This window comes from Paramormyrops kingsleyae, chromosome 2, assembly GCF_048594095.1.
Source record: "Paramormyrops kingsleyae isolate MSU_618 chromosome 2, PKINGS_0.4, whole genome shotgun sequence".
Lineage (NCBI taxonomy): Eukaryota > Metazoa > Chordata > Actinopteri > Osteoglossiformes > Mormyridae > Paramormyrops > Paramormyrops kingsleyae.
This window is the reverse complement of record NC_132798.1, coordinates 15,300,700-15,328,226: the sequence shown is the minus strand read 5'-3', so window position 1 is coordinate 15,328,226 and position 27,527 is coordinate 15,300,700. Positions and strand designations below refer to the sequence as shown.

The 27,527-nt window shown below is 43.9% G+C and overlaps 3 protein-coding genes and 1 long non-coding RNA gene across 5 annotated transcripts; 2 read left to right on the top strand and 2 right to left on the bottom strand.

Moving 5' to 3' along the window:
• Positions 1-423: 423 nt before the first annotated feature.
• Positions 424-5,887, bottom strand: tspan36 (tetraspanin 36). The gene is made up of 7 exons (XM_023836726.2): positions 5,748-5,887; positions 3,296-3,487; positions 3,132-3,206; positions 2,804-2,899; positions 1,910-2,056; positions 1,389-1,472; positions 424-901 (listed from the first exon to the last, which is right to left on the bottom strand). Exons 1-7 carry the CDS (start codon positions 5,805-5,807, stop codon positions 833-835), a joined length of 723 nt encoding a protein of 240 aa, XP_023692494.1. The 5' UTR covers positions 5,808-5,887; the 3' UTR covers positions 424-832.
• Positions 4,284-11,348, top strand: LOC111856611 (uncharacterized). Its single transcript, XR_011985169.1, has 5 exons — positions 4,284-4,359; positions 5,622-5,944; positions 6,253-6,736; positions 7,499-10,511; positions 11,217-11,348. It is a non-coding gene; the product is annotated as an uncharacterized lncRNA (long non-coding RNA).
• On the bottom strand, positions 7,624-16,979 carry LOC111857718 (uncharacterized). Of its 2 annotated transcripts, none has more exons than XM_072706438.1 (11): positions 16,683-16,979; positions 15,313-15,380; positions 15,054-15,198; positions 14,717-14,842; positions 14,266-14,402; positions 12,733-12,869; positions 12,372-12,465; positions 11,299-11,628; positions 10,317-10,506; positions 10,109-10,233; positions 7,624-9,955 (listed from the first exon to the last, which is right to left on the bottom strand). In XM_072706438.1, the coding sequence occupies exons 1-11, from the start codon at positions 16,912-16,914 to the stop codon at positions 9,632-9,634; spliced, it is 1,908 nt and encodes a 635-aa protein (XP_072562539.1). In that variant the 5' UTR covers positions 16,915-16,979; the 3' UTR covers positions 7,624-9,631. The 2 variants fall into 2 exon arrangements, with proteins under 2 accessions (XP_072562539.1, XP_072562540.1); XM_072706439.1 differs by having other exon boundaries at positions 10,109-10,173.
• A 2,048-nt stretch (positions 16,980-19,027) lies between these two features.
• Positions 19,028-23,571, top strand: prf1.5 (perforin 1.5). Its single transcript, XM_023836579.2, has 3 exons — positions 19,028-19,278; positions 19,531-20,072; positions 20,777-23,571. The coding sequence occupies exons 2-3, from the start codon at positions 19,537-19,539 to the stop codon at positions 21,816-21,818; spliced, it is 1,578 nt and encodes a 525-aa protein (XP_023692347.1). The 5' UTR covers positions 19,028-19,278; positions 19,531-19,536; the 3' UTR covers positions 21,819-23,571.
• The last annotated feature ends 3,956 nt before the right edge of the window (positions 23,572-27,527 follow it).

The window sequence follows — 27,527 nt, the reverse complement described above, 5'->3', positions numbered from 1 at the left end:
TATGGCCAGACAATTGGGTATGCTTACCGTCAGCGATGGCGAGTACAGAGACTGGTATGAGGAGGGGAAAAACCATGAAATGCTGACAGTGTTGGGCGGGCAGAACTCATTGATGCAGGATGTGAACAAAGGCTATCTTGTCTGGTACCAACAGAAGCACTACTGTGGCACATTCTACAGGTAACGGATGACCTGGAGCACCTCGCGGTTGAGATGTGGCACTGCCGGAAGCTCACCGCAGGTTAGCATTAGCGTTAGCCTCTCAGCAGCCCTGATCAGAAGCCTGAGAGTGATGATGTGGGTGACCTACATGGAAATATCCACTGTGATGTGAACTTTGTTAGAAATCAATTATTCAAAGAGCCATTTATTTAACAGATGAGACTATTATATTTATAAAGACAACACACTGAACCATTTCAGTATTTTGAAAAACTACCAATAATTACATTTTATTGCATACAGATTAAAAATGTTCATGGTATTTAATTGTATTTAATTATGGAACAACTACATGGAAAGCAAATGGAAAGGTGCAGGTTTTTCTCATTTCATACAGCAAGTTTAGACCTAACATTCTCACACCAAAAAATAAACGCGCAGTTGAAGCTACCAGAGCATAGACACTTACAAAACACACTCCTTCTCCATAGCTTGTTATGCTTAAGTATTATGGTAATAAAAATATACACTTGTCATTACTTTAGTTCTAGTTTCATGATTACAGCTTGCTGGTGGGCGGGTGCCAGGAAAACAAGATTCTGCGCAGTCAGACATAAAACCAGAATACAGACACCCTGCGATCCAGAAGACAGAGTCCATAGTTTCTGGTCTATAGTGGCAGGTAGTGTCTCTGGCGATCCCTACAAGTGATCACACACACGCTGACCACTCCGAATAGCTGCAAAGAAACAGATGCAGTCAGCAGGGCGTTGCTATAGATACCTCATGGGTGGAGGAAGGGGCGGAGCTCTGCTCTAGTGCTTCCTGTTCAGTTCCAAGGTTCTACAACTGGGCACAAGACTGCCTGACCATGATCGTTAAAGCCCCAGGTACCATCACCGTTTCATCAACTGAAGTATGCTGTCAATGAAATTCAGTAAGTACGGTATAGTACTTGTGGCTGCCTAAGACAACATGCCTGCTTGATCACAGTGGTTTTTAGTTTTATTTATTTATTGTTGTTCTGAAAGTGTTTTTTCTCATTTGGGTTGCCAACACCTGTCCTAGGAGATGCAGCCTAATAAAGACAGATCTAGACATTTTCCAGAATCACCTTACAATAAGGCTATTAATTAATTTTCACCCCTCACCCCAAGCCTACAATAGTGTTGGCATGTGTTCCCTTTAATGTTGTCCAAGCAAGGGGAGGGAAAGGCAAGACATACCTTAAAGTTGGCAAAGCCCACGACGACTAGCATCACATAGCTGATTGCATCTTGCAGCAGCTGTACCAGCTTGAACTCACATCCCTGGGAGGGGGAGACAGTTTAGGCCGAAGCTCGTCTCTGAACAGCATCAATGCGCTGAATGGGAGGCATTTCAGTACAGCTGGCGATTTTTACCTCCAGAGATAAGCCTTGGATACTTAAGACTTTTTCACTACTAGAATTTCCAAAAATATTAAAATTGTATTACGCCAGAACTCAACCATCACAGCCACCTTGTTTTGGACATATGCAGCCTAATAAACTCTACTGGAGTCAAATTTCTACTAATCACTACTTCCCACAGACAGAAGGTCCTACAGAGAAGTTCTTCTCTTTGCCTTTCTTCTTTACAAGCTTATAGTTGTGTTAATATTTCAATAGTGCCTTGTAAACAGGAATTAATCAGACACAAAACTAAAAATATTGTGAAAAGCAAGGTGGTGACACACAAGCTCTGGGTGGCGCTATTGGGCACTGACCAGTGTGTTGAGCAGTGTTGGCTGGTCCAGCCGACCTGTGCAGCCAGAGTTGTGGGTCGCACAGCAGGACAGGGGCACTGTGTGGTTGGTGGAGAACCAGGTCGTGTTTCTCCAGTCAGTGTAGTTTTTCGCTCCACAGCAATGAAGCTGTGTGGTGGGGAAAAGAAGAGGGAAGATGGAGAGTTACTGACTGAGTTCCCTATTTTATTTTCCAACCAGCACAAAACAAGTCATGTATACAAGCTGCAAGTCCTTTAAGAAACACCTCAAAGAAACCATATGCTATCGGATCAGCAACAAAACATTCCCCGGACAGCCCTGCCCCCCCCCTGCCCCCATCTAATTCCCATTACACCCACATCCCCCCAAATTCAACAATCTGTAGCCCCCCTACGCACTCTCCCACCTCTCCAAAAAATTGTTATTAAAAGCCCAACTGTGTGATGTTTCCCAATGTAATCTAATTCACCAGATCTGTCCCTTTATGGTGTCACCACTATGTGAAACTACTTCAGTCCTCAAGCAATTTGTCTCAAAATGAAAACAAGCATAGATGTTTTTGTGAAATTATCAACAACTTTTTTAAATCTGAAGTTGCCCTTCCTTTTGCCACCACTAAGCAGCATTGCTTCAATTTTGGTGCAATTTGTCTCAAAATTAAACATTTTCCAGATCAACACTATAATGATCCTGGGATGTTTGAAAAAATAATTTTAGAGTTATTGTGTTCACAAGATCAATTGTCTTCTGTATGTCTACTATCACCAAGAGCAGCTGAATACAAAATGAGATTATGCCATATTTCCTCTCCACTGCAACAGGAATCACATGTGTGATACACAACAACAATTAGCCTAACACACATAAAGTCGTAGCCAACAAAATCGCTCTCACCTGAGTCTGCAGGTAGTCTACTGCCCGCGTCTCTGAGTTCTGGCCATCGTACTTCTGGAACACCCCGGTCATTGTGTGCTCCAGGTCATCCTTTATCTGTAGGATGTGGCACAATGCCCCAGAGGCCAGGTTATATTTACAGAACTGTACATTGTTTGGATTTGAAGATCATGAGCTTCTATAACAGAATCGTCTAAAGCAAATGTTCCACAGAGAGCAGTCAGTCATTTAACCTCGGTTTCACAGTGTTACTCATGTTAACGATAAATATGGGGTGTTTTCCCTCACACACCCAATAGAGATCACTGTACAGCAGACACTCACTTACCTTTCCCCTGTAGATGAATCCAAACACTAAAGCAGTGATCTCCCCAGCAAAGAAGACCAGGAGAACAAGTAGGAACTGCATTGAGGGAGAGAGGAGCTATGGTTGGAGAATTAACCCATAAAGGACCGGCCGATCGTTCCTTAATTCCATCCCGGGATACTTACAAATCCCAGCCCGAAACAGGATTCTGTCAGAGTAGCGAAGCAACCCACGAAACCGACGATGAACATCAGCACCGCGATTGCAACGATGATAGCAGCAGGGATGAAGGTGTACTGGTCCTCAAAGAAGTGCTCATAGTTATTGTAGCTCTTTATGACGGAGACGCCCACATAAGTCAGAGCAGCTCCGGCAGCCTGTAGGGGGGGCAAACCGGATTAGGGTTAGGAATACACGGCTACGTCATCGTTTAGCCGTTTTGCAGACACACACAAAGGGTCTGACTGCCTTGGGATTAGAGATTATACTGAACCTCATGATTATACTGAACATAAATGACAGTTAAGGTTCTGTTCCACATTCCAGTAGAAAAGAACACAGTCCTACATCCACCATAATACCTTTATCCCCAGAATGTAGCACATGGCATTGATCAGCTGATCTTCACCAGGAGAAGCTGGTTATCGTACAATACCCATAATACTCACTGGCCTGACAAACTGGACCACAGGTCATGGTACCGGGGACTCCTGTGACTGAACCTCAGACAATAAACAGTGGGCTAAGCCTCTGTGTCTGTGATCAGAAGGTCATCAGTTCAAGCCTGGCTTTGGCACATCTGCGGGTCCTTCAGCGAGGCCCTTAACCCCCAGCTCCCTGGGTGCTGCTGTGGGTGGCTGCCCTTCGCAGCCAGTTACTCTCACCTACAGAGAGCAAGTTGGGGAAGGCATAAAGAGAATTCCCTCACAGTGATCAATAAATTGATCAATTATTTAAAATCTACCAGGACCTCAACTGTCATGGAGGGTAAAACAACAAGCTAAAACTGTAAGATATTAAGAAAAAAATTCCTAAGCTCTTGTCCTAATGTACAAAACCTCTAATTTATACACGCCAATATTTTAGAGAAGTACAACCTCTAACACATACATACGATTGCATGATTTTTTATGTATGACGACTTGTAACCAGGCTTGTCTTTTGTATACAGTCAGAAAAGCAACCCTTCTGTCATCTATGTGTTCCTCCAGTTCCTACATGAGCTACAGTTTATCCAGCTTGCCAGACTGTAAGTGTAAGTTTTAATCCATCATCATTAGAGGATTTTCCCATTCATTCACATCTGGTTAAAGTATCAGTGGATTTTATGATTGCAGCCAACAAAACCAGTCCATTTTAAAAACTGGCATTAGATAGACCAAAGGCAGCCCGTGCCAGACATCATCAGCAGATCATGAGAAATGATCATGCCGCAATTCCCTGTCACCCGTTCTGCCATAGACTGGCCCATTCGGATACATAACGGGTCAGGGATGGACTTTACAGTTACCAACTTCGGTCAGCTGGCTGGAGTGAGATTCTCAACCCAGCGTTTTTTATGTAGTCAATTTTAAGTTTATAATGGAGCTGGCAGCCCTGACATTAGATAAATAAAATCCTACTTTATAAAGAAATCTGTTCTGTCTCTCAGTGCCCTCAGTTCATTGTAGCACATCTGATATTATGTAAACGCATCAAAACCACTGACCAAACGGAAAAATAAGCCTGAAAAAAGGAACTAAACAGAGCGTCCCCCTGACAACGGGCATAAACAATACCATAGTTTAACTTTAAATAAGGAAATAAACTGGTTACTAACCTAATAATGTACCACAACCGATAAACAACTTTATAACTTTAATAGTTATGATAGCAATATATCGTCGGCGTTTTAGTTCCTTAGATTACAAACATTGATTGCGCCATACTGCCCCAAAGCATATAGGTTTTTTTAACCAACAGATCAAGGAGAAAACGAAAAGTACACGGTGATAAGTAGCAAGTAGTAAGCCAGCCATCAAAGCTATTAAATAAAGAAAAGGGAAATAGAGGTCTTTATTTTATACTTGGCTGGGGGTAGAAAACCTTGGACATTTTTGTTCATTCGTATTAATATTATTGACAAACACAAGATTCCTAAAATTATTCAAGCTACTGTACGATCTGACAATATGGCCTGAACAAGACAAACCAGTTTGCAACCTATTTGCGATAAAAAAAAAATGGAGGAAAATCGTAGGAGATCCCAATAAAGATGAGTGTTTCAAAACAATTCCGGTTCTGCTACGTTTTTTAACGTTAGACGTCCTTTTGGGCAAGTGTTAGTAAACTCCGCATCAACTTCAGGCCCTTTCTGTCTAGAGCCAGTTACGGATTAACTGCGATTTAACATGCATACTTTTCCCAAAATATAAAAATCAAAGTTAAGCAAGATTACATGACACTGTCATCCAAGATATAGCCTAAGCCCTATTTAACAGCGTCCCCCATCACCCACTTTTTTTTTTATAGGAAAATCCCATTCTCGGTGACATTTTTGGGGTTACAAACACACCCAACGCGCCGCCTCCACAGGAGTAAACTTAAAACTTACAAGAAGATGGGAAGTGAAAGTAAGAAAACCAGAGAGATTCTCACCCAGAACACCAAGCTGAGGAGCAAAAGGATCAGTTTGGAGGTCATTATCCCGCAGTCCATGTTTGCGGCTTCGGCTGAGCCCGTGCGCACTTTCGGACAGAGCTTTAATTACAGGCGCGTCTCACCGAAGCAGACATAAGGAGCCGGGAAGCAGCGCATGACTGCAGACGGAGCTGCAAGTCACATGCCTCCTTGAGGTTAGGGGAGAGTCACCGCCTTACATCATAGGTCCTAAAATCCGCAGTTTGCTATGATACATGTGAAGGCACCACAATGCACGTATCTGCTAGCACATTATGGTGGTGTAACACTAAAAAACTTGTCTAAAGCAGTGTTTTACTGAAAAAGCCTAAAAACCAAAGGCACATTGTGAAATAGTGGTCAGCTTTTACCATTTGTTTTCGTTATCTGAAATTTTTCGCGTGTTCGATGACAAATATCCAGACCCGCAAATCACATCTCAGTGATCTGCATGGTTACATCAGACTTTATCATCCCTTTTCAGCAGAAGCTGAGTGATGCTGGCTTGATTTTCTAATACTATAGTAGGTATCGGATAACTCTTCCCAGAATGCATCTCTGGAACAGTGACTACATGGGCAAATGGAATCTTCTTGTGTCAGAGATAAGTTGATCTGTTATTCCAATTATCAGTCTAATATTATAACTTTTGTGTAGAACGACAATCCAGTGGTGGTGTGGTGACAGAGTTATGGCATCCCAACTGCAGAGTTGTCTGACTGTTTCCCATACTGTGTATAATGTGGTTTGAATGTTCTCCCTGTTTTTGTGTGGGATTCCTCTGTGCATTACTTAGTACCACAGTCAAAAACATGTGATTTAAGTGGATCAGTGTGTGTCCTGTAACAGACTGGCGTCCTGACCAAGGTCCTTCATGTGCTGCAAGCTCAACATGACTCTGCATGTGGAACATGGATATGTTACCTGCAACCCAAATATACTCCTCTTGGATTCATTACACATTCTATGTAAGTGTTAGTTGAACCACTTCCTGTTCACCTTATTATTGTTAACAATAAAGATGGTTGTTTGGATAATGTCCAGAGATGGATCACAGGGGCGAGATCTATCCTAAAATGGTCCCCACAACAATAAAACAACAGTCTCTTCTCACATTGTGGGGACATTCAGACATTATGGGGGATTTATAGGCACCGATCCAGCTAACTGCATCTCTTTTAAATGCAGGAGGATTCAAGGTTAAGGTCATAGCAATGTTTGCGTTCCCGTGAAACCCTTTCCTGGCACCTAAGAAATGCCGCGTAATGAGTCTTAAACGACATTCCAGTTTTTTCCACTTAGCCTTCCACGGATTCAAAAGGATTATTGCGTTCAGTATGAAGCTTGAGATCACTGGTCATTTCTTTACACAGTAGCAGATGGTTAGGAGTATACTTGGCACTGGGATGCCATTCTGGTAAACCATCATCACCTGAGGTTCCCTTGGTTGGCATCCACAAACACAGAAAGCATCGTTGTTACAGTATGATTCAGGAGCTCCACCAGACCATCTGACAGAGATGGTATGGTGCAATCCTGGTGGTACGGTTCTCTAGAAGATGACAAATCCCCTTAAATAGGGCAGAATCTAAATTTGTGAATGTGCATTTATAAGCGTTTATGGGGTATATCTGATAGGAGGAAACCTTTTGCAGAGCTTGATGGTGGTGAACTGAATGCTCCAGATGTAAGGCATGCTGGTTAGAATGCCCTCTATGGTTCTGTTGTAGAAAGCGGTGAGAGCTGGAGGGGGAGGCGTGATCTTCTCAGTCAGCGGAGGAAGTGTTTCTGTGGCACTGACGTGCCTTCGTGGTCCTGGAGACGTCATGTGACACGTGTACTCCGAGGCAATATGGGCATTGTTATAAAAAAGAATTTAATGAACATTTTATGTAATGATACACTACACAAAACCAGATTATCTGGCACGTCAATGTTACTGCTTGGCGTAACATCCAACCATCACCCATCTAATTCAAATGATGCTTATAATTACCACACAGGGGCCAGTAACTAACCAGCGTACAAACTTACGGCTAATCTGAAAATGTAAAATGTCTAAACATTAAAATGTCATTAATGGGCCCCAACTTCTCAGAGGCACTGGAACGAGATGGAAATGTGAGGCGCAGATCGGGGTGCAGCAAACAGCCCGCACTGAACCGCCGACCTGCACCCAGACGCGGGCTCACTCAGGGGCAAAGCGAAAGCATCCACAGGACACGCACGGGACACGCCGCTGTGACACACAGGGGACGGTCATGCAATATAAACCCCGCTGGTCTCCTGCCTTTACGCCCCAAGCACCGTGACAGGCATGTGAGGGCCGCTTCCTCCCAAAGTGCCTTACACCCTGCCCAGCTTTTCCAGTACGCCAAATTTAAAGAAGTTAATCTAATTCTGGAAACACTCAATGGCTGTGTGCCACAAACTTGCACACAAACTGTAAAGAAAGCACTGAACATCTACCTGTTAACATCACTTTCAATCAAAAAATGTCACACCAGTTTGTTTACTTGTGTCAGGAGAACATGACATACACCACAATGGAACTTGGTTAAATATTTTTGAGCAGCGAAAAAAAAAAAAAAAAAAAAAAAACTGGTCACAATGGAAGGTTCTGCTCAGAATAACCTCTGAACTTCTCTAAGAAACTTGCTGAATAGTTTCCACTTTCCGCTGCCCCCCCCCCTTCGTCGTTTCCGACATTAAAGTCGCAAGGCTGCCTTATAGTTTGCTGTCCAACTACAGTTGCGGCTTAATCCCATAAAAATTAAAACTTTTAAATTAAAGCTAAATTCCATAAATTAAATCGATGCATTGAGTATATAAAAGGATTTCAAACACAACTTCTGCTCAAAAAATACTGTGTTGTGGTAATAAGCACAAAGTACAAAAATCAAGTATAAAAACGGTTAATACTTTCTACGTTAGATTGTAAGGATCTATTTGCGGTTTGTGAATTTGTTTTCCTCCCAACACGCCAGAATTACAAATTCTAGCAAAATTATGCAAATTCTGCAGCTGGCTGGTCTAATTTTATGCAAAAATGCTCAAAAAATAAATTAGGTTTGTGCATTTTTCACCCCTGAAATTGTTAATTAAACTTGTGTTAAACTTGCAAATTCTAACCTTATTAACTTGCGGATTTAATCACTTTTAACTAGCTTGGAAGTTACTTTAATTAATGAATGAAAGTTTCCTAGGTTACTCTTGTCCCACACTGGTTGTAAGGGGGATGAGTGCATGGATGGGTGGATGATTATGTTACTTTTCACCAGTATGACAAAAAACTTTAATATGACTTAAAATGCTTAAAAATTAAAAATGCATAAAATTAATGTTATGGGCTTGACCATAAGGGCGATGGACCCGGTCACAGCTGAATACTTATTAACAAAATGTGATTAAGCCAAGGATGGTGTGAGATGCCGTCGTTTCAGTCGTGAACTATAAACCAGCCAAAATGGAACGTGACCTTCGCTCTGCTACGTGGTCTGGACCCAGCCTGGAATCTCTGCTTCTTCTCTTTGCAGCACATATAATGGCTGATTCATATGTGGACCCCGCAGACCAATCCATGCTCACGGAAGTGAAGCCTCTTGCATTTACTTCCCATGCGGAGCATCTGGGGTCGCAGTCTGATGGGAGGGACCTGAGGAGCAGCACCTGAGAGATGGGGCCTGTCCCCTTCAACAGGTCGCTATTGCGCCCCCCAGTGGTCAGAGGATGAAGCCAGAATCCATAAGACAGTAACAGAAATGATTCTGCTTATTCCTGTCAAAGCTGCTCCGTCTTTTCTGGCGCCTGGGATCAGGGGGGTCCTGGGGAGGTCAGCAAGTGGACAGCCACCAAGGGGTGGGTCAGCAGTTATTGAGCAGCCTGGCCCTCAGCTCCTTAACTCGGGGGCTTTCCTTCACGCTGCCCACGTCGATGTGGTAAATGGTGGTCTGCAGAAAGGTGTACACACTGCTGAGCGCCTCGTCATAGGTCAGGCCGAACACGAAGTGTGCTTTGAAGAGCTCGTCGAAGGCCCCCAGCGAGCTGCCGGCCTGACAGGGCAGCAGGCGCCCATCCAGGGAGATGAAGAAGCTCTGGATCTGGTCCTTCCTGCGGCCCACGGCCACCAGGAAGGGCTGCCGCTGGCCTCCTGGCACACGGGGACTCGGCTCTGGTCTGGAGTTCAGCTGGGAGGAAGATTCCCATCAACAACAAGGAAACACATAAATTGCTGTTAATTCCCTCCCTTGAGAAGGTAAACACTAATAACACTCTTGTGGCAGCCTACTGGAGAGCCCACTGTTTTTCCTTACAGAAGGGGGCATCTGACACAGGTATACCTCTTGAAACTGGACCATGCGGTCGACGGCTTCACGCGCGCTGATTTTGGCTGATTTCCTCCTTCCTGGGGGTGGGGGCAAAAGGTGAACCAGCAGCAGCATGGAGGCCAAGTCACTGTCCCACCCTATGGAACAGTGCCAGCATAAGTACATGACAGGTGTGGTGTCCCCCCACCCCTCCAGAGAATGGGTCAGTCCCGTCACTGACCCTGGTCTTCAGCTGGGTCCCAGGGGCCGTCCGACTCGTGCTCCGCGCTCCTCAGCAGGACGGACAGGTCGGCCGACTGCGTGAGACACTTGGCTTCCTTGATGACTTTGGCCTTGAAAACGTGGGTCCAACTCTCCAGCAACTTGCAGGAGGTCTCCAGCCCAAAGAGGAGGGTGAAGTCCTGGTTCACCTGAGGTAAAACCATCGAAATGGCAAAGGCAACAACCGTGAGAACAACACTTCAGCTGGGCCAGAACCTACACTTGGTACCTTAGGGGGGAACCAGGTAGATGTGTCATGTGACTGCTGGTGTTGTGAAAGTTGACCAGGAGGCCATAAAACAGGGCTATTCAAATCACGGTCCTCAAGGTTCGAGAACTGCTCATTTTCCAGCCTTCCATTACCTGTGAACCAGGTGTGAAGCCTCTGCAGCCAATGAGAATCAGTAGTTATTCATCTAAGTACCTGGGGGAACTGAAAACAAGGCCTGGATTTGGGATTGGGGAGATTTGAAGAGCCCTGCCATAAAGCATAGGTTTTGGAGTAAGCTTAGTTGAAGCATCAAGTTCTACAATTCAATTCAATTCAATTCAATTCAATTTTATTTATATAGCGCATTATCACAACATTACATTGTCTCAATGCGCTTTACATTTCTGCCTCGTAAGTACCCCCCAGTGAGTAAGCCAAAGGCAACGGTGGCAAGGAAAAACTCCCTAAGAGGAAGAAACCTTGGGAGGAACCAGACCCAAAGGGGGAGCCCATCCTCCAGGGGCTGGCAGATGAGTCAAACAAACAAGATGATATGACTAAGCTAATACAGGGGTTGAAATATCAAAACAACTTCTTAACAAGTTAATCTCATTTACTTCACTGTTCTTTTCTTCTTGGCTTTGATAGGTCAGTTAGTGCTGTTCAGGATAAACCTAAACCAACTACAGGCAGAATCATGATCCAAAGGCAGAAGAATCCTGAGACTTACCAGGCCCTTGGTGTCCAGTAGGCGCGGGAAGGTGGACAGCACGGTACCGGCCTTCTGCGGGTCGTGGACCAGTTGCTGCCGGTACTGGAAGGTCTCCCGCATCTTGAGGAAGACCTGCTCCCTGTCGGTGCAGCGGGTCAGAGCGGAGACGGCCTGCTGGAGGCACTCGCCGTGAAGCTGCTTGCCGGGCTGCGTCTGCCTCACGAAGTCCGGGCCCCTGCTCACCACACTCTTCTGGGAGCCCCGGTTCCGGTGGAAGCCCTTCCGCTGGACGGTCTTTAGCCGCCAGGCCAGGTACCCTGTCCCGCTTCGGCCATCGTAGAAGTGCTCCTGCAATGGAGGCCATGTGCTAGCATTCATGCGCAGGAACAAGCAGCCAAGTATGTACACACAAGGCTGGGGTGCAGCCTAGAGGGGATGCCAGTCCATCGCAGGGCGCAAGTGCACACACGCACCCCTAGAGGGCGCAGAATGTTGCCGATGCAGCAGACCCACATATAAACGTAAATAAATGTGGTATTGTGGCGGGTGCATGAGTCATTTTAATAAAGGAGATGACAGCTCATTTGAAATGGAAGCTATTCTCTTCATTAACAACCACTACTGGTTTAATACTAGCGGCGGCAGAGACAGGGCAGCCAACAATTTAAATAACCGCCACAGTTACACACTAACGAAGCACATGCATTCCACGGCAAACATTACAGTTACAATATTTACTATCAGCATGAATAGACCAATATACATATTAATTTACAGTATTTAAAGATACACTTGGTGTGGTGCAAAGCATGCTGGTAGCTGCATAATTAGTCCTGCTGACCAACCCTGTGGCATCACATTATGTCAACCAATCATAGGCAGTAGGTGGGATCAGAAGAAACGAAAAAGTTTGAATTGGGGACCCTGCGGTGATTAAAGGTCATACGTTTTCGTGATACGACACCGATTCCATCAAATTTGTCAGAAGGATACAGCCACCTTAATTCAGGCCATGAACACTGATGAGCTCGGGGCACTCAAAGACGCAGCAGCTGAGTCATGCAGTCGCACTGCAATATGTGAATACTTACATAGCCGTTTTGAGAGAAAGGATCTTTGAGAGAAGGAAACAGGCTGATAATTCCCAGTGCGTAAAGTTCTCGTACATTTTTAGGTGGGGTCGTTCTATGACGAATAAAAAAAGAACATGAATGAAACATTAAAAAATGCTGTTTTAGTGTATTGCGAAATAACTGAGCTGCTCATCCTGACTAAAATGATGTGGTTGTTTTGTATTTTCAAACATAATGTCTTCATGGAGTAATAATAGTGAAGTAATGTGATAGTGTGGCGTAGCATAGCATAGAACAGTGTAGAATAGTATAGCATAGTATAGTACAGCACAGTACAGTAGAGTACAGTATTCACCAAAGAGGACCACTGGGCACATACCCCTGAGTCTCCGTCATGTGGGCCACCAGCAGGTTGATGAGGTGCCTTCTGGTGGTGTCCGTCAGCGTTCCCTTGGCCCGATATTCCTGTATGACCCGATCCCCGCCGGGCCTCCTGGCCAGAATCGCCTGCACCAACTAACGAGAAGTCCGGCCACAACCAGCGGTCATGACATGCCGAGCATGACTGGTCACAGTAATCTCACAATATTATTTCAAATATTTTAATGTCTGAATACTGTACAGGGTCAAGATCACAGTCCTGCTGTGGCCCTAAGTCACTTACACAGATCACAGTGTCTTTTTCTAGTCCTTAGTACACTAATAGTTCCATCCATCCATCTTCCAATCACTTATCTTGATCAGGGTCACAGGACCCTAAAACGTATTGTTATATTTATACAGTTCCTAACAGCTAAAACAAAAAATGAACCAGTGCTTCACTTTCTCGTTGCCGTCTGTGCCAACGCGCTGCCAGCCTATATCAGACTTTGCCAGCACGCTATCATCCTGTGACAGATGCTGAGACGACACTGTCTGCTTGCTCAGGAAATCCCTCCTTTGCTGCGCTTTGAACATCAGTGCAAGGTTCTCCCCCATGGCTCCGGAGCGCTGACCCCTCACAGCACGTATCAAACCGCCTCGGGGTGGGGGTGCGCCTCCCTGGTACCGCGCGGCCCGGATGGAGCTGCACACGGCTCCCAAATGCCTCCTTCACTGACAGGCGTTCAGGTTTTTTAACAGTCTGTACCCTGTTCTTCTAGAGGGCATCAGTTTCCTCTGTGAACTGGCCAAGGATTTGCTAGATTCACAAGGACAGATTATACCAGCACTTTGACTTAGTGACTCCTAAGCAAGAACGATGCTGAACTCCATATGAGACACTTCTTGTCGAGCACATTTCTGTGACCACCCGCAGTCCGCATCTTGTCAAAAAAGAAAGATTATGGTGCTTTAAGTGTTCCTCCGCTCCTGGCCAATTAAATTAAACCTAACATACATCTTGACTATATTATAATACAGATATTCTAACTGGCAATGCCAGAGGCCGGAGTTTATTGGGAAATTCTCCATCATGCCAGTGTTCCTATCGGTTTGGCCTTGCAGGCAGGAATTTAGGCTTCTGATCAGAGTAAACCTGACAGCGATATTGGTCTAATTCACTGAACTTGGTAGTAAAAAATGCAGAGTATTCTTGGTATGGGATTCTGACTCACGATTAGACAGGTGAGCACTTGCTGGAGAGAGAATACCTCCGAACACGTAACGAATGACACCTGTGCAGCCGACGAACGGGCAAACAGGTGAATACATGTTTAATTAATGTAGCGTTAACTTAACTTTGGTAGTAATGAGGAAAAAGGCTGGTCAAAATCAACCAATTAAATCATCTGGTTATGTCATTGCTGGTTTACGATTGGCTGATACTATGAGAAACGATCAACTGAGCGATAATGATTATGAACTGGAGAGGTCTTCCCGAGTTGTGCATGTGTTTGTGTCTATAGGGGTTAAGAAAAGTGAAACCCCCGACCTCCTTAGCCTCCGCCGCCATGCTGCCAGAGGTGCCGTCGACCTCGGGAGACAGCCGGGATCTTTTGGCCGGGGAGTGCCTTGCTGAACAGTGACTGTCGGACGGTATGGCACAGGTCTCTGGGGCCGCCGGGCATTCTGGGAAGGGCCAGAAGCGCCATGTTCAGAAAGGTAAACAGAGTCGCCAAGAGCTGTGCTGAGATGCAAGCTACACACATCATCAGAAAGCCAAAGCAGGAACATCAGGCAGAACATGGAACACTCACACGCTACACAAGAGATTTCACAATGAGAAAATGTTCTGTGTTTCTGACAGATTTTAGCCTCATACCAAAGACAGATATGATTATTCATATGGCTAAAAAGAGAATAAAAATGAAATGACAAACTGAAATAGTATTACCGGAACATGTTCCTGAAGGAGTAACTGAAGAAAACTATGAGCCACTCACTGTCACGGACATCTGCAGGGCTGAGACAGGGGAAGGGCTTAGGTTCAAACAGCCTGGGAAATTCCTCAGTGTCTGCTTCAAACACATTCAGGTCCAGACATTTTGGGATGTCAAGGCTGTCTCCTCCTTAGGGAACAACAGACGCATAATCATGATAAAATTCCTCTGGGTTCCATACACTCATTATACTGCCAACTAAAAGTTAATAATAACTAAAATTTGAATAACTGCTATTTTATTATCTCAAATAAATGTTTTCACAAAGTGTTAATCTAATATTAATATGATCCCCGAAAAAAAATACTGATGTGTAAAATTTACAGTACTGATCAAACACCTGCTCGATCACTGCGTGAGGATTCTGTGACAACAATGCTGCCCTCTGATGGATGGGAGGGAAACTGCATCGTCTTCCGGCATGCCTCACAGAATGGGGAGTCCTGCCTGGACATTTTCCCACAGACGGTGCAGAATGTGTCGACCTGGAAGGAGTGGGGTTTATCACGGCAGACAAGACAAAGACGAGGACTCAGGAATGAGGTGGGATGGCGGGAAATGTGACAGCTACAGCGGCTATTGTCTGCGAGGTAACTGACCTTCATGTCCACCTCTGCGTCCTCCTGTTTGACGACTGTATCAGCATGGGCCAAGGTCTCATGGGACTCTGATGAATAAAAAAAAAACCGAAGATGAGTCTTGGTTGGAATGTCAGGTTGAGGTTCCCAGAGACCTTAGCCAATGCTAAGGAGCGATAGCTGAAGGCCATTTGGAAACTCATGGTCAAAGAAAACCACCACAAACATCTCAGCTTCAGGCAAGGACTTATGAAAGAAGCTCTCTCATTTCAGGATGGCACACCGGTGCATTACACCAGTTATATAAGTACTACACCGGTTTGGAGACCCAGCGAGGACGGTTATGATGAAGAAGCACTTTGGGTTTGAGTTAGCAGTCTGCTGAATGTTGATGTGGGTTTCATGTCTGTGTCAAGAGCAGCATAAATAACCAGAGGCCTGGGTTTCATAAAAAGACACAATTAGCACAGCTCATTAAAGTATCTTTATTACAGTGAGCCCATTAAGTGATTAGACATTAAACAGCACTAACAATCTGGTTGTGAGATCCAGAATGACCCGTTTATGGCAGTTAAGTCAGACGGAATAGTAAAACGTTAGACCTCTTTTGTCAGGAGTCAAACGCATAAATCTCCACATAAAAACAGCAGTAAACAACAGGGAAGGAATGCATTAGCATTTAATACTTCAAAACGGCGCACATTTACATAATCATGCAGGTGATAGACTTTTGAACAAGTACCTCTACACATTACAGTGTTGACTCATATTTCATCCTACAGTTATTAGAATCCATTATGAATGGAAACCAAAGAGCCAAATCCCCAAAACCTGTCGACACTTTATTGGATGATGCAAATTCTCTGCTTCTATGGTAAACCTTGAAAATGATGTAGGAAGGTAAATCATTCTATGTAATATTCTTTTTTTATGGTAATTGCTTAGCTCTCCTGTGTAATAACCTCACTTAGGTTTTGCACTAGGCCTGCTCGGTACCTGCAGCGCATGCCCTAATACACGAGCTTACCCTCAAACACAGTTCATCACCTTATTTGATCTACTCTGATTAAAAGGTACCCGAACAAAAACAGATCACTTAATGACTTATAAAGGGGCACGGAAATGCGCCATGGGAAGAATAACACCGATGATGAAAACACAAAAAGAGCAAGATGCAATGTCTAGAGACGGTCATATGCGCGTGTTCGGGGGCGAGTCGTGACCGCGCACCGACGTAAGGTTGCAGGTTCGAAACCCCTGGGCGGGCTGATCAGCGCATAAATGACTCATTTGTGATCAATAGCAACTGAAGGATCGCTGTCATTATTATCGTCAGTACAATGGGCTGGACGCAAGCGCTCGGCCAGCGTCAGACGCACCCACATGCCTACCTGCTCCGCTGATTGCGCTGCTGTTGCCTGCCGGTAACGTGGACGCTTTCTCCGACTGCTGCAGCTTCAGTTTCAGGCTGGCCTTCTCCGACTCACTCTGGGCTAAAACGGACTGCAGGTCCACGATGCTCTTCTCGTACAGCCGCGTAATCTCGCACACAGCGTTTCGAACCAGCACCTCCATGATGGAGGCGAGCTGGCTCTGGAAGGCCACCGCTGGATCAGCCATCATTGTGCTCCTTCTCCCCTTTCGGTACTGGTTTAATGGCGGCGAGGTGTTTCACTCCTGATGCTCTATCGCCACCTGAAGGCGCTGCCGTGAACTGCAATAGAAAGGCCGATTTGTAGCCTACAAAGTAAAAGAGAAACTTGCACCTGCGCCTGAAGCATAGTATAGAGAGGGTCCCAGTCTAACGCGTTTTACTCAAAATGACATATTATTTGGAATGTTATTGGAAAATTAAGATAACCAACTGCTGTTGAATACTATATTTATTTTGGGTAAGGTTTTCCTCCATAAATGTAAATACAAGAGGACTAAGCCTTCATTGTTTTTGTTCAGTAAAGAATTTGAACTTTGTTGTAGGTCATTAAGATGTATGGATAGGAAAGTTGCAAAGAAGCTGTTTAGAATTGTCGCCTCGCTAAACATATTGGATTTGATGCCTCAATGGTAGATTTATTTCTTTTTAAAATTAATATCATTACAATGTAGGCCTATTTTAACCCCTTAACTGATTGTGAAGTGCACTCTGCCATGTAACATTAACAATATATATTTCTATGCTATATATTTGAGTTCCATCCATCCATCCATCCATCTTCTGAAACCACTTATCCTATTCAGGGTTGCGGGGGGTCTGTAGCCTATCCCGGAGGCTACGGACACAAGGCAGGGAACAAGCCAGGATGGGGTGTGAACCCATCACATGGCACACTCACACACCATTGATTTACACATGCAATTTAATAACTCCAGTTAACCCCACAATGACACAGGGCAAACTCCACACACATGGAACCCGGGCGGATACGCGAACCCTGGTCCCAGAGATGTGAGGCATCAGTGCTAACCTTATTATAACATATTTGATTTCCGTTATGATAAGAAAAAAAACTTTAAAAAAAGAACAGAGAGTAATCTGACACAATCACTTGGAGGGTATTCTGCCATATACGCAGGTAGACGTTTAATATAAAACGTTAAGAATATGACGTCTCACTTTTCAGCAGTGCAGTAACGTCACTCTTTATACCTATTGTGCCTGGGATCTCACATCGGCGTGTCGTACAGGCGTCTGTCCATTGTCCAAATACATTTCACAGTTTAATAAAGACAAAATATAAATAAAAATTATGAGTGCGTTTCACTAAAGACTTTTTTGATGATGATAAAATTTCTTTATTCGCTGCACATTTGAAAAATCAAATATTTGACTGAAAATTGTTAATGTATGACCAGGAATTTTTCTGCTGGAACCACGTTAAGGGTAATATATGAATTTGATGTATGCAAATTATCTGCCCTTTTACGTCTAAATTGACATTTCGACGCGTGAGTCTGTGATTGAACTGCAAGCAAATCTCACTGGTTTTTTATGCAACTATCGCATCAACATGGCGCCACTGAAAGCAGCCGGTGAAAAGCTTCAGAGTGAAGTACCCCGAGGAGCGTTCAGTTCCGTCTAGGCCAGCAGCGCTAAGCAGTTATTATCGAGGTCGATTCATGCTCTTTTTGCGTATGTTTATATTTGCATTTATTAATTCAGCAGACGATTTTGTCCAAATCGATGTATAGAGAGGCAGATTATAGGTGAAGTATCTAGACAAAAACTGAGATTTTGCATTTATTTCGATTGGTATGTACGTATGGTATAATTTTATGTATTTTACATTCAAGAAGGGAAAACTTTTAAATTGGCCTGTTTTGCAAACATCAAAACTGTAAATATTTTTATTTACAGCAAACTGTAAGTAGTGCTGAATTTTCACATAAACCAAGACAGAAGAGAATATAAAAAATCGGCACCTAAAACGCAGAAAGGTAACAGTGTCATAACTATGAAATTGGACAATTAAAGAAAACTTCTTATTAAGATTCCAAACTCTCAGAAACAAAGCTGCATGCATGATACATGGATCTATAGATAGATCAGAGACTACAGCACAATAGATCCAAAACAAATAAATATTACAGTACATCAGAGTACAGTACAGATCAGTACAACACAAACAGGCAGTCAGTCCCTGGGCCAAACCCTATAGTGTGAGCTCCACCCCCGCTCTACATCTGGGAATCGGTCCAAAGAAAGACTCCCTCAGCTGTGCGGTCTTCCTGACCTTGGGAAAGCACCACTCCCAGCCAGCACCAGAGGGCTCGCCCGTCTGTTCCTTGTTTGCAGGGTTTGTTTCAGTGTCCGCCTCCAAGGTGCTATATGATCTTCAGCCCTCAAGCAGACACCAGCAGTGTCATTCTGCATTCTTTTCACGAGGCAGACGAAGGGATCCGTGTGAAGGGCTGAATGCAGAGAAGCCAGTGAAAGCTGATAGTTTCCAGCTGTGCGGAAGGGCGGGGGACTGATCAGCTGACCAGAAGGTAGGAGACTGTCCAGGGCTGGTCCTGCACCATCTTTTTGTGGAAAACAGCATAGCTATGTGGCTTTAAACAGTATAGATTCCAGCAGAGGATCATTTAAAAAATGCCCTTCTTGCTTGGATAAAGGCTAGAACCATCAAATATTTAAAATATGTGCGACTTGATGTGAATACATCTTCAGTATTTTTTTTATTTTTTTGACTAAAATGGCATTCCTGCAAATCCACAAGACTCCCGTTTTATGTCTCCTAGGTGACCATGGATACAGGAAATGACAGAATGCTCTTCCTGCTGAACGTTGCCCTGTCCATTTTAATCCACCTGCATGGCAGCTCTTCCTGTAGGACCGGATCGCGTGCCGAGTGTGAGGAAGCCCGCTTTGTGCCGGGGTACAATCTTGCGGGGGAGGGCTTCGACGTGGTGAGCATGCTGCGTAAGGGGGCCTATGTCATCGACGTCAAGGCCACCGCGGCCCCCAACCACACGTGTACACTGTGTGAGAACCGCTTCCGGGGGGGGCAGCTGCAGAAGCTTCCACCTCCTGTGTTGGACTGGCGCTGCTTCAGCTCCTGTAGCAAGCAGCTGTCCAGCATGCTACATCACTCTGTGGACTCCTTGATCCGAAGCTCCACCGCAGCCATCGGTGACACCTGGAACTCAGGCTTGAATGTGGACGTTGTGGGTCAAGGGATCCTGAAGGGGAGCCGCTCAGATATCGCCCACTTCGCCACCATCCAGGCCAGTATGGACAAGGCGACCTTTGCTACTCATGAGATCAGTTGTTCTTATTACAGGTAAATGCAAAGTTTCTGATCCACTTGTCAACGGCCAGCTGCCAGGGCTAGGGCAGGATTGGCTGTTGGGGGGAAAAGTAGGTGGTCCTATCAGAAGGGTATCATGACACAGGTGAAGAGAATGACTTTGGCTTACCTATTTTATCTAATGAACATAAAGCCCTATTTTCCCCTTTCCTTTAGTATGTCATATAACTTCATGTGCATGTAAACAGTCTGCAAAGTCTTAAGGCCCAAAGTACACACCAAAGTCAGTAACTGTTACCACCGAAACCACTCTTCTCTGATCTGCCTTAAACACCTCATTGGAATTCCAGGCCTTACTTCTATGATATGTTGAGGTCACTTTGTAACACAATCCTTATTGGCCACCTACCTGAGAGGATCTGTTTGCAGACTGCAAGACAGGGGTGGGACCAGTAGAGCAAGCTGGCCAATCAGAACACTCTGGGCTCATCAGGGGTGGGGCTTAAAGCTCTAACAGAGCATTTTAGACAGAGGGTGAATAGAGATGCACAGTATTTGGGAACATTAAAGCATGTAACCATATTCTAGTAGATCCCAAAAAAATTTTGAACAAAGAAAATGAGCATAATAGGTCCCCTTTAGAAATGAAACCAATTTACTTTAGTAGCATTGTGTCATTTCAAATTTGATATGAAAAGATGTCTTTAAGAAGAACGAAAAAGTGAGTTTTTATTCAGTTACAGGTTGGCTGACCATCCTCCAGTCAGCATGGAGTTCTCCAAGCATCTCCAGATACTACCTCAGAAGTTTGATGACAAGAGCAGGCTTTTATACCGAAGGATAATTGATACCTACGGCACTCACTACATCCGCCAGGTGCGGCTCGGCGGCAGGATTCGGCGAGTGTCCGCATTCCGCACCTGCTTGGCCACCCTGATGGGATTTTCTGAGTCCGAGATCAAGAACTGCCTGAACGTGGAACTGAAAGCAACATTGGGGCTGCTTCCAGCAAATGTGTCCTTCTCCCACAAATGTCGGGATATTTTGAAGAACAACATGAGCATGGGGTTCTACCAAGGGTTTATGGCGCACAAGATTCAAGTCTTGGGAGGGGAGAAGTACCTTCCAGATGTTGTGCCTCACCAGATCCCATCTGAAGCTTACAGCAGCTGGATCAGCAGCTTGACTGATGATCCTGACATCGTCTCCTTCACCATCTTGCCCCTTCACTACTTGGTCCATGACCCACATGTCAGAGATAACCTAAAGAAGACTGTGCAGGAGTATATACGGGAGAATGAACTTCAGGTGAGTCACAGCAATGTCAGAAGGTGTCTGTCTTCACCGAACCTGGATTACAACTGCTGCCCACTCCGGGCAGGTCGTGGCAGGTTGAGCATCGTGGTACAGAGAGCCTCTGACCTGAGAGCTGACCTCTTCACCCGGACCGACGGCTTTGTGAAAGTCATGTACGGCGACAGGTACGAGCAGACGGATTTCCTCAAGGACGAAAACAACCCCACATGGAACATGCTGTTAAACTTCGGTTCTGTGGAGTTGGGTCACCAGCTGATTTTTGAGGTCTGGGACAAGGATATCTTGTTCAATGACCTCCTGGGTGTTTGCCGGATCTACCCTGAGCGCGGCACTCACTTACACAGCTGCCGGTTAAACCATGGGGTTTTCTATTACAGCTACACTGTCATCTGTGATGCTCACCTAATAGGACCTCGATGTGGCAGATACTCCCCCAGTCATTCAGTAACAGAATTCCTATGAACACAGTCACATCAAAACACTGTTCAAATTTTATATGAATTCAGTTTTTGAGTAGGCTGGGTCAATGCATTTAACTGATTCTTTTTTAATCAAACAGCTGTATATCACGTATCTGCAATGGGTCTGTAATTTTTATTCAAAGCAGTTTTAATGAGGCATATCTAAAAAAAATAAATAATTATTTTGTTTGTAATAGTGCAGAGAATTCCATACTACACCAGCGATTCTCAACCCATGGGCTGTGACCCAAATTTGGGTTCCAGCAAGTGCTTAAAGGTTCACGAGGCAGATTTGGAAATTTAAGAATTTTAAAACCAGAAAGGTCCTATGCTGATCCACGATCAGATTTCCCAGCCCCAATCCTAGAATGAACCTATATACATGGGTCTTGGGTCTGCAAATGCTTAGTGCAAAACTAGTGAACACTCAACCAATCCAAGAAGCCAAACCACGGACGCTTAATTTGAAATTCATTGGCACGTCCAATCAGATTTGTGCAATAGACATTGATCGGAGTAAATTGCAGAGTGAACTGTGTACTTGATCATAGTGTTAATTTAAACCTGATACAGGGTCGTGACTGAGCTGGTATGGTAAAATTTTGGTTGGGTGCAAAAAAGGTTAAGAACCTTTGAACTATACAGTCATTTGATCATTTAAAGTTTCAATATAAGTATAGACATTCATGTCAGCATAGTTTAAACAAACTCTTTCCTAATGTATCTTGGAGTTTCCGGTCTGTATATGACCGATAGACACTACAAGTATAAAGCATTTATTCATTTACGTTAAGTTGGCTAACCATCCTCTATTACGTAAATCTCATATCTATGTTCATTTTGTCAAATATTGTTGAATTTCATAATTAATCAGCAGATATATCCTGTGCATCTAATTATTGATCAGCTTCCTAATGCAAAAACTGCATCAAAATGTATTATGATGCCAGGTTAAAAAAAACGGCTTGCTATTTGTTTCCTAATGCAAAAATATGAACAAAATGAGAATGTGTGCACTGTGTGTTTTCTTTTTAATGTAAACATTATTTTAGCATTATGCTATATTGATGCATGTGGGCCCTCTGTGCTGTGGACAACAGCAGAAAGTTAGGTGGGTTGACATATGGAGTTTTTGTCCTAGGGATTTGTGTAATGAGAAATTAACTGGATGGTCATCCAGACGTCTGGAAGCCGCGTTTATAGCAGCTGTGGTGATCCTAATACATAGCCATGATCTATATATTAAGCATTATTAGTAGTATTGCAAATTGTGATGTATTCCCAGTAATTCAGAATATTTAAATTTGCAATCTCCTACTTACAAAAAAGCATGAACACCTGAACGTGTAATGCAAATTTAAACGAATGCTAATTCCGTTAGTGTTTGACACCTGCATAACGTGGCGATTCTTACAGATCTGCTAGCGGAAATTAGCACACAGTAAAATAATAATAATAATAATTGCACACATGCAGTAGAACACTAGATAAGCGTCTCTTCGCTTTCACGTCACTGTCGCTCTCCAAACCCGCAACACCTTTACCGAGCAGACCCTTCTGTTGTGGAAAAGCCAAGTGAGCTGCAACATGCTGTTAAGTAGAGACTCTTCGCGGTATGGCTCGGGTGCGGGTTGGTTCCTGTATGTTAGTAGAAAAGCACCAATAGAATAGGGGAAGGACCCCCCCAGGCCTGCGCTAAACCCCAGTTTGTACTTTAACAGTCCTGACCCAACAATATCATTTGGAAATTCCATTTATGGTCCTATTCATTACCACTCAATGAATAGTCAATTGCCATTCCGCTGTATTTCTTACTACAATCAACAGTGAATCAATTCCCAAAATTAAGTTTTAAATAGACTCTTCAGAATAAACATTAAGCGGTTAAATAAGGAATTCCCTTTGTTCACCTTGGATGCAGTGTTGCATCAGTTATATAAATTAAATAAATATCAGGACAACAGAGTACAGAAAATGGATGGATGGGTATGAATTTAGAAAACTCCGCCATGCGCGATACAGAGAGCAGAGGAGAATTGTAAATGCGCGACCGTGTGGAGAAAAAAAAGACAAGCTGTTGTGTAAATAAGGTAAATAACATAAGGCTATTTAGTTTGTTTAATAAAAGGACAATGTACAGACCTGTTCGATAGGAAAGGTAACCTTAAATGACTTCTGTTATGATCTGGCGCTAAATAGAAAATAAAATTAAATAAAATTAACTTGACCTTCAGACTGATCAGTATCACCAACTACTGGCAATAAGGACTGTTGTGAGGAGACTGTGGAGCACAAACACAGCGGCAGGGCGAGGTATGAACCTTCTCAGAGAATCGATACATCTGGCGCTATATAGAAAATAAAATTATTTTCTGCCAGGGTATCTGCACCCCAATTCTCTTAATCATAGCTCCGGCTGTGGCTACACAGCCAATCAGTGCAGGTCATTCGTGGGCACTGCTCCACAGCTGGTGGGACCAATCAGAAAACACCTTAAGGCTTTAAAAAAAATAGCTTGTTCAGCGGGTTTTCCAAATTAATTGGAAATTCTGCAAATCTCTTTTCTATGCGGCACTGATAATCTTAAACAAAAACAAACTCCAAATGTATATACAAACTTAATCGGCAGGGTATACGCTAAATCATGTGTAATCTTAGAACAGATAGCTCACAATGGTATGGTAATTCAGAACTCGAACTAGTGAAGGGCTGTCCTGATACACAGAATCAGGCCTTGGGTAGTACCAGGCATGTTAAATTTGGACGGCACCTAAGCTCTGCAGGGTGCTGGATCTCCAGGAGCAGGGACGGGCAGCCCTGAACTAGAGTTGTGGCACTAAATATTCTCACCAGTCACTAGATGGCAGTGCCGCGACACAGACACATTTATCTAGCATTCAACATAACTCCCAGGAGATGCCAAGAGAGGGCCACAGAAGAGAAGAGGAAGGCAGATGAAGGCTTCAACCACCCTGCCCTCAGCAAAAAGGTAACACTATGGCCAAAGGGGGGTGGGTTGTGCTCGATTTTAGCAGAATCAGAAGTGGGGACTGACGTGACTGGGACGAAAAATGTGCTTAATTGCTGCAAGAACTTAGCATGAAGCATTGAGCTACTCTTCCGATCCCAAATTCAGAGCTAAGAAAAACATACTGGGACCCGAATGAAGAAACAGGCCGATAGAATGACTTCGGTGCAAGTCAAAAAAAAAATCGCTTTGGCTTAATAAATAGACAGTTAATTAGGCATAAACTGGATGTATGAAGGTTATCAATAATGTCCTACCAGTTTAAATCTGTGGCTGTGGTGGGAGTCAAAAGGCAGCAAACATAACCAAGATGTACTGAAGGTCAAGGTGTCAGACATGAAGATTTTGTTGAAAAAGCCTAAGAGGTTTTAGTGAGAGATCAGGCAACTATAATACAGATGGTCCCCCAGTCACAATGGTCCAACTTCCGATGTTTTGATCTTATGAGGATTCCCTTACGCTAAAAATTGGAAAATACAGTATGTATTTTAAGATTAGCTGGCAGGCAAGCGTAGCAGTGTATGACGTACGATAAGTTGGGACACTGCCAGGATGTACTAGTGTTGTAGTCAAGACCGCCAAAACCGAGACCAAGACACTGCCGAGACTTGAGGGTACCAAGACCAAGACACTGCCGAGACTTGAGGGTACCAAGACCAAGACACTGCCGAGACTTGAGGGTACCAAGACTAAGACCAAGTCCAAGACTTGAGGGTACCAAGACCAAGTCCAAGACCAAGACCAAGACACACTAAGGCGAGACCAAAACCAGGACCGAAAACAGACTAGGGCTAGAATCGACATCACATTACTCAGATCAACTGTAGAGAAAAAAGGCATTGCTGTAAAGTGTCATTACTCGTTAAATCAAATTCATGTTATCTTTTCAATTAAATTGTCCATATGTCCATATGTCTCTCATTTAAAATCTCCCAGATTTGTCATAGTTACGAGGCCTGATGGAAAATAATATTCTCAGCAATCCTCTCCTATAACCATTTTATCAGACCTCGTCAAGGGAAAGAGATGGGATGTACCAGAAAGTTGTTCATATTAAGTCTCTTATACCAGGGAGAGAGGCCTCGGGTAAGCTATAAATACGGCTATGTAATGATCCTCTGCTTTGAATTGAAGAGAATGAGCCTCCAGATTGACTTGCACCTCCAAGACCGTGCTTTCTAATCAATGTAAAATACCTAATTTAATTGATTTATAACTATGCTATTAGTGCTGGGCGATAAAACGATCGCGATTTTTTATCGATAAAAAATAAGGACGATCACAATGATACACACAGACTATAAAACTCAATCAACCAAATTTGCTCCGTTTTAGAGAATGCACTGAGACAGAGAACTTGATGGCCTATCGAGCAGAGGTTTACTGAACGCCAGCACAACAGCCAATCACCGACGACGTTGTAATTTTGCCTATCCTCCCTTAAAGAAGCAATGGTGGGTGCGTTCGACTTGGGCTTAGGTCTGTCTGCAGCTGACGCAAAGTGGAGCACGATCTGCCGGCGGTTGCAGGGGTGGAGTATAAACTCACTGCAGCCAAGTCGGACAACTTCTACTCCTCGTAGTCTGTGAGACCTGACTGCAATGGCAGCACTGCCAGAAGGGTGTACATGCCTTCTTCACAGATTGGACGATTAAACAAATAAAGCAGCACAACATTACAGTAACTAACAATAAATAAATCACTAACTTACGTGTACTGTTAGAGCATTTATGTAATTTATTTAAACTTTATTTTACCAGGTAAATGAACTGAAACCAGTTCTCACTGCTTTATCTGCTTTTCGGGAGAAATAGCAGATAACGCATTGGAACTTCCTGGGATACAAACGTCATGCGTGTGACTAAAATCGTCAGCCAATAAGGGCAAAGTTGTGTCGTTACGGAGGCGGTTCCAGTTTGTGCTGCACGGTCGGTCATAAGTTGCCTTGCTCTCGCGAGGATTTTGTACCATGTGACATGGTGACGCGTGGTGACGTTTTGGAACATTTCTTTGCCGACTTCGCTATCATGCGATGTGTATGAAGTGTGTGGACTGTGAAGCACTAGCAGTGTCCATTGAGAAAATGTATACAATGTAACATTTGTAAAGTAGATGCATCTGACTGGTTGCATTTGAATTGAGGAACGTAATGAATAATGATACTATTCTGTGAGGATGTGCTGTTTTCTCTTTTTTTCCCCATCCCATCGAGACCGCTATGTCCGGTACCAAGACAAGACCGAGACCAAGACCAAATAGAGTCGAGACCAAGACAAGACCGAGACCACAAAAATTGGTCTCAAGACCGGTCTCGAGAACTACAGCACTAGGATGTACGCATTATGCGATACCTCACTCTCGCCAACGGCTCACGGAGTTAATTTGTATCGGTGTTAGAGTGCGTATCTTTTTCTGTGATTTAAGTGTATAAGTATGCCGAAGTCAGTCAGAATCTTGGTAACAGTACCATATGATACGCGTATGCATGATACGTAGCTTTAGCCATTTCATTTTAGGGTTACCACCATTGTTAAAGTTTTTATAGCAGATAGGATTATTACTGAGCAAACTTTATTGAACTGCATTAGCTAGATGTATGACTCCACTTTACAATGCATATAGGCTACAAATTTGTCTTTTTTTAAACTTTACATTTTAAACCGCAATACAATACGCTCGACT

What these genes read in the sequence shown, in the direction of transcription:
- LOC111857718 (XM_072706438.1), bottom strand. Translation starts at nt 16,914, where the DNA reads ATGATGGCTGATCCAGCGGTGGCCTTCCAGAGCCAGCTCGCCTCCATC. An exon ending in CTCACGCAGTGATCGAGCAG is followed by an intron (nt 14,843 to 15,053) that starts GTGTTTGATCAG and finishes TTGTTCCCTAAG; the next exon opens with GAGGAGACAGCCTTGACATC. An exon ending in CACATGACGGAGACTCAGGG is followed by an intron (nt 12,466 to 12,732) that starts GTATGTGCCCAG and finishes TATTCGTCATAG; the next exon opens with AACGACCCCACCTAAAAATG.
- prf1.5 (XM_023836579.2), top strand. Translation starts at nt 19,537, where the DNA reads ATGGATACAGGAAATGACAGAATGCTCTTCCTGCTGAACGTTGCCCTG. An exon ending in ATCAGTTGTTCTTATTACAG is followed by an intron (nt 20,073 to 20,776) that starts GTAAATGCAAAG and finishes GTTTTTATTCAG; the next exon opens with TTACAGGTTGGCTGACCATC.
- tspan36 (XM_023836726.2), bottom strand. Translation starts at nt 5,807, where the DNA reads ATGGACTGCGGGATAATGACCTCCAAACTGATCCTTTTGCTCCTCAGC. An exon ending in GATTCATCTACAGGGGAAAG is followed by an intron (nt 2,900 to 3,131) that starts GTAAGTGAGTGT and finishes CACATCCTACAG; the next exon opens with ATAAAGGATGACCTGGAGCA. An exon ending in TAGACTACCTGCAGACTCAG is followed by an intron (nt 2,057 to 2,803) that starts GTGAGAGCGATT and finishes CCCACCACACAG; the next exon opens with CTTCATTGCTGTGGAGCGAA.